The 11310-nt window shown below is 29.0% G+C and overlaps 1 protein-coding gene across 1 annotated transcript; it reads left to right on the forward strand.

Moving 5' to 3' along the window:
- The first annotated feature begins 610 nt into the window (after positions 1-610).
- LOC131855649 (uncharacterized) lies at positions 611-10816 on the forward strand. Its single transcript, XM_059206945.1, has 3 exons — positions 611-952; positions 9424-9544; positions 9970-10816. The coding sequence occupies exons 1-3, from the start codon at positions 862-864 to the stop codon at positions 10085-10087; spliced, it is 330 nt and encodes a 109-aa protein (XP_059062928.1). The 5' UTR covers positions 611-861; the 3' UTR covers positions 10088-10816.
- Positions 10817-11310: the final 494 nt, after the last annotated feature.

Raw genomic sequence — 11310 nt, forward strand, 5'->3', positions numbered from 1 at the left:
AAAGCCGATAACGTATTTGCTGTCAGCCAGATTCGATGTAACAATACTTGTATTTACATCTAAACAATAAAGAGGAAAAATTTTATATTTCAACCGATATCAAAAAAGGAGCATTCGACCCGAATTGTTTTTGTTGTGTTACCTGTTACACTAACTTTTTTCTATATGGTCTGATTTTGATAATATTTTATTTTATTTGTAAGCTTGTGTTGATATGCTCGTGTGCTCATATATAAATTTTATCAAAACTGACCAGCCGTTTGGCTGCTGTAATAAGTGAGACTGAGGAATGCAGATGAATTTTTAATAGTATATCTTAGTAAGATGCTAATATATACATATAGTTATGAGCACCTGAGCACCCGAGCGAAACCGAGGGGTGTCTATAGTCCTTTATACAATAATAATATCCCTAGACAGTTCACATAACGCCATCTAGTCCTAAGCAGAGCTTGTGTTTGAGATTATTGACATAAATATATACCTTTTTTTGTAAATGCATATATAATATAACACGAAACACTCAGGCCGATACAAAGAGTTATACTCATGCTAAAAATGTTTGTACCGTGTGAGAAATCGAGCCCGCGAATCGGATGTACACCGTGCTAAACCACTGGACTACCGAAGCCGTTAATATAAAAAGAAAAATATGTTAAATCATACGTAATGAGAACAAGAAATTAGATAATGCTAAAAACAAGTTGAGAGATGCGAACAGCGTGTGTCACCAATAAAAACAACTGTTCGTTAGTCATTTGGCCAGTCGCTGAACGAAGTTTGCAACGTTAACTCCTCGCATTGTATTGAGTTGGAGTCCTTGATACCGGATCTTGAGATATACAATACAAATAAACAAATATGTCGAGGCTTGCATACTTTATGGCCATATTGGGGATCACGTGTGCGGCCACCTACAGACAGTATTTGCCTGCAAAACCACAGGAATTAGGTAAGTGATAATTCAATTATAAGTGCACTGTTTGCGCGCTCGGTTTCACCCGCGTTAAATTTCATTATATCAAGTTCAATATATAGTATAGCCTATGTGTTTTTCTGATGCATAAGCTATATTACTGTAAAGTTACATCTAAATCTGTTCAGTAGTTTTTGCGTGAAAGAGTAACAAACATCCATACTTACAAACTTTCGCGTTTATAATATTATTAAGATATACTTATACGTATTATGAAACAAAATCCCCCGCTACATCTGACTATGTATATGCGATGATCTCAAAATTACTGAATGGATTTTCATGCGATTTTTATCGATCTCAACAGAGTGATTTCTGAGCAAGGTTTAGGTTTATGATTCAATAAGGTTTCGTGTGAGTTGGTAGATCTATATTTTTTATCTGAAGTGTTACACGTATAATGAGGAAAGATTTGAATGTTTGTGATATATGAACACAGAAATAATAATATTAAGTTATCTTCGTATTTAGTTTCTAAAAAATTTAAGAATATAAAAAAAGTCTCTGGTATAATTGAGAATAGATTATTATTATTTGACAATTTTTTTTAACATTTAAACGTTAATGTTTGTGCTTATAATTTAAATTAATTATAAAAAAAAAACCAATTACTGTATCAAATTAAAAAAAATTACCCTCTTAATAAGGTACAATATCATATAAATGCTAATAGCTCTTATTTCTGGTGAGGAAACTTAAAAAAATACTGTATTTTATTACGAAGAAAGGAGAGAATAACTGTATGCGTGCGTTAAGTTAGGGCAAGTTGCTTTTAAATTATAGACTTGGTATTATATCTTATGTCATAACTCATAATTTATAACTATAGAAACATTGCAATCTATATATATATATTCCACGTGTTTCTCATTATGCAAACTCGACATGTTGTACGATGAACTTACTAACTTGATGAGACAGCTTTCCGAATGAACTGTAGATTAAAAAAATGTAATGACTATTCAAAAGTGCTTCAATGTAAGTTTATTTAATTAAATGATTTTCTATTCTATTCTATTCTACTAACCGTCAAGTGTAATTGTAAAATTAGTTACAATCAGTTAAAAATCCGATTGCATCTGAGTTACAAAGCAATTTTTTGTCTACATCGATATATTTTTGAACGTAAATAGAATTTACAATGCATATATTTCATTTACATTTAATTTTTTTGTTTTACATGTAAATTAGTTGTGTGGTGCCTCTATTTGGCACACGCCAATTTTTGACGTCGCGTTACTGTATAAAATTTACATCCAAAAATGTTGATAAAAATAGCATCACTATATACTATTTAAGGTATAAAAAAATATTATATTATTTTAAATTTCTCTATCTACATACGAAAAAGAACGAAAGTTCATATCCAGTTCATCCCCATTATAATTGTTTGTTTGTTAGATTTACATCATACGAGCTTTGCCCGCTGTTTCATCCGCATGAGATTTATAGTCTATGTGTTATTCTGATATATAAACTATATAATTCATTATCAGTTTCATCAAAATCCGTTCAGTAGTTTTTGCGTGAAAGAGTAATGCATCCATCCATCTACATATATTTCCATACTCACAAACTTTCGTGTTTATAATATTAGTAGGATTTCTTTTAAAATGATTATTTAAATATTTTAATACGAATATAATGGAATATTACACAAGTCATTGCGTCCTAACACGTGTATTAATTAATTCAATAATGTAAATTACAATTTATTTGTAACTAACCTATAACCGTACTCTAAAATATATAATAAATATCATTATATAATAAATACAAATTATTAAGAATATTATTTTACGTATTAGTTAAATTTTAATAGATATTTGTTTAATAATTATATATGTTTATTCATATATATTAGTTTCTAGTATTATATTATATTATTTAAGGTTTTTAGTTTTAGGTTAATAGCACTAATATATGAATTAAATTAGTAGAGATCATATTAAATTTATTCAATGAATTAAAATGTTTCGTGACCTCTATTTTGATGCGCTTTCTACAATTGTCACAAAATAATCTAATTAGAGCTTGTGTTATGGGTACATATGACAACTGATAAAAACGCTTACAGATCTTTTTTTATAAATAATATAGATACAAGGAAAGACAATTTACACAGCGCCATCTAGTATACTATAAACGGAATAAATAATAATGTCATAACAAAGTGTTAATGTCTGTAAATGTAGATGTAATAATATTTCAAAGTATTATTTAATTTTATTAATAATAATAATATATACATTTGTAGAAATAATAATCATAACATGCCTCTTGTACACTCTTTATAGTGCAATAAAGAATAAAAAAAACACATATTACCTATACGAGTATATTTCTCTACAGCTCACTTTTGGGGATATATATGTAGAACCCTTGTGAATTTATATTGTAGTCGTAAAGAAAATTTCTAGGTCACAACATCCATAAAATACTGGCGTTCTTAATTTTGTAACTTAACGGATATACTGGGGTTTTACGTGCAATATCTCTTATTGAATATTAATAGTTTTCGTTTATCTTAATATTAATTCAGAAATGTATATTTACTTAACATATATTAACTTTATACTTCTGAATTCCTGGAGTACATTTCTTTAGTTTTGGTTTGTTCCTTTTCTTTTGCAATATTGATCTCTAAGTTATTAAAAAAAATCTACTTTCTTTGGTGTGTTGTCTTTTTTTTGAGAATTATTTTTCTGTTTTGTTTTTCAATATCGAAAAGAAGTATTTTTTTTTTTTTAAACTTAGGGGAAGTTAGAGAGAATACTCTCACTTTCATTGTCCTTCTTCCATCCTTTGTGAGTTTTTTTTAATGTACTGTTAATGTAATCGGAAACATATTATTATATAACTTGTACTTTAATTGGAGTCTCTTCTTTCTTTTCATTAATTTTTTTTGTTTCATACTTTGTCTTTTGATATATCTTTCTCCACGTCAAAACATGTTTAAATATGAAGAAAACATATTTCATTATTTATGTTTTCAGAATAAGGAACATATGACGTAAAAAAATATAAACTCAAATATTGTCTTAATTTACTAATATGATATTTAGAACTTAATTTATTGTTGCTATAACAGAATTCATACAATTAAACTATAATAGAAATTAGATATTAAAATATTACATTACGTCAGGGTGTCAAATGTTATCGGCATTACAGTCCTTTATCATATGCAGAAGTTAATTAAAGTCATACATATAGCCCAAACAATTGTGTGTTTACTATGTAACATATAGTTCAAGGATAGTTAAATAATTATATATACATCTTACAATATTACACGTACATATTTATTATTTCGTTATAACGTGGTCAAGTTTCTTGAGTAGTCATGCTCACTAAAATGTCCAGACATGTGGCGCGGCGTGGTGGGGCGGGTTATGGGGTCCCTAAAATATGGTCGAGCGCAGTGATGACTGGCTCATACGTCATACTCATGAACGAGTGCTGCCCGTAGGGACTGGTCTGCTCTAATCACTACGACTGATTCACTTAACCAGTTGTTTGTATATTTAATATTTTCCCTATTTGAGTATTTAATTGAACTAGTGCTAGTTCATAGTTTGTATTCACACTTCAACTTAAAAATGTAAAGCAACAACATTATTTAAAAGCGCAACCCGCAAGTTTCATGCTCATTCTTCTTGTGATAAGACAGCTTTCCGAATGAGCGGTAGATTGAAAAAATGTGATGACTATTCAAAAGTACTTCAATGTAAGTTTATTTGAATAAACGATTTCTATTATATTTTGGTATAAAAAATAAGGAAATATATAATTTTATTCTATTAACTCAGGCTGTTAACCCATCATTAGAATTTGCGAAAAATTATTAGATGCCATCAAATAACTTGACTGTTTGCTTCTCGGGACTCGTTTGTGACGCAAATTATTGAATTTAAATACCAATTTATATGTAATGGTCATAATTTAAATAAATCCGGTATAAAAACTGCACTATTTAATGTTAATCTGGCAGACTTTGACGTAAACATGTTGACGCTCCTGTATTATAAATTATAGGCCATCTATTATTGATATTATTCAATTATTATACTTAATAGGTTCTTGATAATAAGGAAATGTTGTATGCGTACCTCTGTCTTACCTATTAGCAGAGCCGGACTTATCATGTCAGGTTATTATTTTTTAACTTGGGGTAATCATAACTCATGGATTGCAAAAATCCTCATGAAGAGAGAGTAGTAAAAGGGCACTAGCGAACTTTTGCCGGCTAAAAACCCCAAGTTCCTTCTCTTCACCTTCTGAATGTTGTGAGAGTGCACGGGCAGTCTTCCGGAACCCCGATGGCACTGTCTTGTCTATGAAGACACCTTCGACCATCAGGCCTGACCATCCAATATAGGCAAGACAATTCTCGGGATAACAGTGTTAAAAAAGATTTAGATTTCTTGCTATTTCTATATACTTTTGATAAAATACAGAATATTATTTAAAAAAGGGCAATTCAACCTTTTGAAAACACTTTTATACTTGATGAAAGGATGTGAGTAAGAGTCAGAAGTTTTCTTAACGTAAAATACGCTACCTTAAAAATACGTTTCCTATATTATTGATTCCACTACTTAATACTCCATGTTTGTTAGTTTGTTTTATCTCGAAGTATTTCATAGAATACATAAAATAAGCCATAATGAAGACATATTATCATAGAGAGTACAAAATTTAATTAAATTTTCAATCCGTAAAACATTTTCAATTTATTTTATACGGTTCCCTGGTCGATGCATGATCGCTAGTCTGGGGTCCTGTCCCAGAGTGCCCTAGATAGTTACCTATTCTGCCTAATGTCTCTTCTTAATCCAGTCCTGCCTATAAGTTCTGTGGCCAAGAAATTTGCTTTGTAATCTGTAGTTTCAGTTTGAAATGTGACATCTTAGTCCTCAAGAATAGCAACAACATACCGTGTCATGTTTCCTATGTATATTATGTATTTACTAAAAATGTATCTAAGTATTTATATCAGTTGTCGTTACGTAGAAAGTAATTTTTATGTATTTCGTTTATATTTCATTTTTTAAATTTAAGCAAATTACAAGTCATAATAAAGGAATGAAGGTATTCTATTTTGGATGTATGTTTGTATTTTTACTTTAGCAACTAACAGCCTTGTTCTTTTAATGATCTTGACCCCACAATGTTAAATGTTCAATACAAGATTCAGTGTTTACATTTCTTTTGTATTTGCTTACGTGCAGGTAAATGAGAACCGTCGTGGTGTAGTGGTTTATTACCATACTTAACGCATAAGTCGTGAGTTCGAGTCTTCAAAACTTTTTGTATTTTAACTTTTTTATCGTTATTTGTGGACGCACTAATCAAATTAGTCCAAGAGACAGCTGCAGGTTGGTTTTCGGTTAATTTTAATTCGAATATCAAATATACCCAGCCAAATATTATTAATGAGCTCCCGATATTTCGACGCTGCTCTGTTACAAACGTCCTGATCACGATCAACTCCTAATCTTAACCTTTCGAATCTTAATTTTTATATAATCGCCTGCTTTCTTAATGTTTATGTAATCTCGAATCTTATTTTTTATATAACACTAGCTACTCGACCCGGCTTCGCACGGATGTACTTGTATAAACCTTCCTCTTCAATCACTCTAACTACTGCTAAAAAACTGCATTAAAATCCGTTGTGTAGTTTAAAAGATTATGATAAATTGAAGTCTGTTAAGTGAACAGGCAGCGGAAGTGATTTCATTTTATACTATGTTAAGATAAACAACTGTAAAAAAAGTTTAAAACGTTCATAATGATTCTAATTACTCCATCTATCAATATTGATCTTTTTTTTTTATTTAAATTACTTGCTTCTCTTATTGTGTTTATTATCTCATTTTTTAATGATGGTATTAACTACTTCAGCTGCGATTTGATACGGCTAGAGTTTTAATTGTTTAATGTGTCCCTCTGGAGGGAATGCTAAATTAATAAATAAATACATATGTATTATATTATATATTGTATTATTATTTTATATACATAAGAAAGAAATTATTAAACTATTTTGTAAACAAATATTACACCTACCTGGTTCTACAGTAATGTATTTAAGTTAATATATGTATATGTGAGTATATATACATAAATTAGAAATAAGTATTAAGTTAAGCGCTTCAGCTGCAGACAAGCTGCTGAGCAGTTTTGCGGCTTGTTTATATTTTATTTTGTATAAATTTATTTGTAAATAAATTAAAAAAAAATTGTTTAAGGCATATCATTATTATTAGGTGTATTCCCAAAACAACTGGTTGCCAGTTACAATGCGTTCAATGTCAATAAAATTTAATTAATTGACACTTACATTACATATGGATTGGCATAAAAAATACGGCCAAGGATTTATAGTGTTATCCGAGCTTATTGAGTATGATTACTTTGAAGGTCTCTGAAACCACGGATAGTTTAAATAACCAATTGATTATCTGTGGCATACGGAAATAATAAACAATTTAGCATTGTAAACAAAATGGTTTTATTACAGTGTTGTAATTTGAAATAATAAAACGCGAACTCTCATACACGGATGTAAATATACGTAAATATATGTAACTGAGGCAATACTCACATATAATTATGCAAAGCAATATATCAGAGATCGATATGTAATTATTCTAAGGATTTTTTTAATAAATTGTGAAACTTAAAATTTAAAAGGATTAACTTTTATATTTGATTTTATTGCGAGGAAAAACAATAGTACTTTATCTACGTAACAGGACACACCCAAAGAACAAACAGTGATCATTATCTACATCATAAAAAATAAAAATAAAAAATAACAAATTATATGTAGGTAGTTTGAACCAGAGAACAAGGTGGTAAAATTAAATGTTGCAGTAAATATGTGCTTAGGTACAAATAGAAAACATCTAGCAATCATATTTACATAGGATAAAATGAAGTTTACGTACTATACATTTTCTTTTAAACTATACAACGAATTTCAATGCAGTTTTTAGTAATAGATAGAGTGATTCAAAAGGAAGGTTTATATGTACACCCGTGTGAAGCTGGAGGGTAGGGTTTTAAAGGGCTAGTTTATTAAACAATATATAACACTAACTAAGTGTTATTTATTAAAAAAAAACTATTGATGATATCTGTAGCTTGCGGAAATAATAAATATGTTAGCTTTGTTTACAAAATGGTTTTATGACATTGTTGTAATTCAAAATAATAAAATAATAATAATTATACACGGATGTAAGTAATATAATATAATAATAATATACATAACTACATATAACTGAGGCAATACTTACATATAATTATGAATGTATAGCATAGCTATATAGTATCATAGAGAGTCTTACTAATATTATCCCCTCCGATCGATCCCCCGTCCAAATCAAACGGGGATCGAAATTACGACGGCCTGAGCCGAGGTTCGAACCCCTAGTGGTGTCCTCAGACTAAAGTCGTGTCCGTCAGGCAGTAGTTGGCCTTCAGCCGCTCCATAAGTCCTTCCGCGGGTTTGGAGTGCTATATGCACTCGCCCTCTAACGTCCGGTGAAGCTGTAAAGGCCAGTTGCGGCCAACAGCATTAGAGTAGTCCGAAAAAAAAAACGTAATATTATAAACGCGAAAGTTTGCGGTTATGGATGGATGGATGAATATATAGCTATTCTTACACGGAAATACTTTTGTAAATAAAATGTATACTAAAAAAAACTATTCATGATGTTCATACGGAAATAACAAATAACTTAGCTCTGTAAACAAAAAGGTTTTATGATATTGTTCTAATTTTAAATAATAAAACACTTATAAATATACACAAATAGGAAAACACATTAATTATGTATGTATAAAATAGCAATTTATGTATTTGTGATAGTAATAAAACATAGAATATATGCATTTGATTTGATTTGATATAGGAATTTCAATTGTTTTTATAAATAAAATATAGCCTAAGTTATTAACTGATAATGTTGCTTTCTGTAGGTGAAAGTATTAAATTGGTCAATTGATTTTTTATTTATCAATTAATCAACTAATAATCAAATATTCATCTTTTTATGTGAATATTACATGATGCGTTACATAGATTTTTAAATAATTTAACTAGTGATCGACCAATGGTCGATATTCGACCAAAATTCATTTAACAGTTAAATTTAGTATTAAGGACAAACAATGTTAATCTCTACTCAGTTTGATTGATCATATACTTTAACAAGAAACAAAAGTTTTTTTAATGTACTTTATAAGAATAAATCTGCACTACTTTTCTATATATAAAAACTCTAAGTATTCGAAATTTCGTAAAAAGGGGTACAAAGTTCTTGCTTCCCGTAGTATATATAGATTTTTATTATAGTTAAACATTTATATATTTCAATTAGCAATATGTTAAATATGTATATTAAATAATTTGTAATGTCTCTTCCTTGCAGTTGACAAAGAGGGCTGCTATATAAAGCAGATCAACGATGTTATACCTTTCGGTGCTCAGCTCACCCCCATTGGAGAATGTGTCAGGATACAGTGTGGGAAAGCTTTAATACACTACGCTACGTAAGTTGAATGTTTTGTTCATTCATAATAAATTTAAGAGTTTGGTTATTTCTATCGGTCTTGGTGCTTTTTATGTATGCATTTAATACAATACAAATGTATCTATGTATTTATATCAGTCATCTAGTACCCATAACACAAGCTCTACTTAGCTAGTCTAGCTCTACTAGACTAGATGGTGCTATGTGCATTGTATTTAGTCATTACCTATTATTATTTTTCCTCCTAACATGAGAGGGTTCTCAAAGAGAGGTGGGACATCTCGCATTGGACATCCATGATTGTCATGAATAAAGTCCATAGACATTTTTTTCCCATTCATCCATCTACAATGATGAAACATGTAAAGTTCCATACAGTGTCCATAGACATTTAAGAATACCAGGTATATTTTTTTTTATTAACTATTTTTTTTTTATTTATAGATGTGCACTAATCGGTACAGAGGATCCTAACTGTTACGTGACCGATACAGACCTCAGCAGACCATATCCTGACTGCTGTCCGACAGTCAAGTGTGATATTGATAATAATTTAATATAAATTGTCTAAGGTAACATTTAAGAGCATCTAGAATTTTGGTTGTTATTTATTAAAGATGGCAATACTAAAATTATGATTATTAGTTGTAACATACGTTATGACTGTTACAATTCTCTGTATGTTTCTTATTATACAATGTAACATGTACATAAAATTATATTAAATATAACATGTATTACAATATATAATTAATTGTAATAAATTATCTCTATTTTTGCATATAAATGTAAGTACATGTATAAAGTTTATACAAAGTTAAAATAATTCGTAATATTAATTTAGTCAGAGTGCATACAGGTTTTGGCAGTGCTCTAGTCCTCACACTAGGCTGTCTATTGTGGGTGACTAGTTCACTCCTTATTATAATAGAAAACAAAACAAGTTTCTATGAACAGATTTAAGACAATAAAATAAAGAACTTTTTTCATTAATAAGTAATAAAAAAACTGAAATCTTAAACAAAAAAAGCTGCAGAAAAGTAAAATGCCTCAATGTATATAGAACAATATAATATATGTTATAATTGATATAATTTAGCGTATATATAATAAATTCTTAATGGATCTTTTAAATTAAATCTATTTTGATAGGTAGACATTGTCAGTTTTGGAGTATAATCCTTTTTAATTCTATGAGAGTCTACCTACCCACCGACTTGTTCTAGACTAGTTCAGACCAGTAAGCTCCAATGGTAGATAATAAATTATAATTTCAATAAAATATTGGTACAGGACTGTATATAATATTATCTTTAAAAAGTAACCTTTTGAATTTAATCATTAAAAAATAATAATAGCAATTGATAATAGTAAAAAAACAGGGTTTAATTGAAAACTTTTTTTTATTTTGGTATCTTTTAAATATGTATAAAAGAAGTGGTTTATGAAGATTTATGTCGTAATAAAGTTTTAGATCTAGAACGATTCTTAGACTGAATTAATTGCGAATTCGTTACTAGTCTAAATTATATGTGAGAATGAATGAATTTTTAAATCGTTAAGTGTCCTAATGGCATGATGACTGATTGATAAACTCTTTGAATGATAACTCATTCGTTTCTATTAAAATGTAATATAAATTCACATTCTAAATATGAAATACAATAATTTTCATTATATTTTTAAAATAACGTTTTAAAACAATATTTGGCATTCTAAATATAAAATTTTAACGAAATTTATATATTCATTCTAAATTTGAAATTCAAACTTCGTATAAAAATG

This window comes from Achroia grisella, unplaced genomic scaffold, assembly GCF_030625045.1.
Source record: "Achroia grisella isolate CSIRO2021 unplaced genomic scaffold, CSIRO_AGI_Agris_v1 utg146, whole genome shotgun sequence".
Classification (NCBI taxonomy): Eukaryota; Metazoa; Arthropoda; class Insecta; order Lepidoptera; family Pyralidae; genus Achroia; species Achroia grisella.

Coding starts and splice junctions, on each gene's coding strand:
- LOC131855649 (XM_059206945.1), top strand. CDS start 862: ATGTCGAGGCTTGCATACTTTATGGCCATATTGGGGATCACGTGTGCG. Junction 953..9,423: donor TGCAAAACCACAGGAATTAG/GTAAGTGATAAT, acceptor TCTTCCTTGCAG/TTGACAAAGAGGGCTGCTAT. Junction 9,545..9,969: donor GCTTTAATACACTACGCTAC/GTAAGTTGAATG, acceptor TTTTATTTATAG/ATGTGCACTAATCGGTACAG.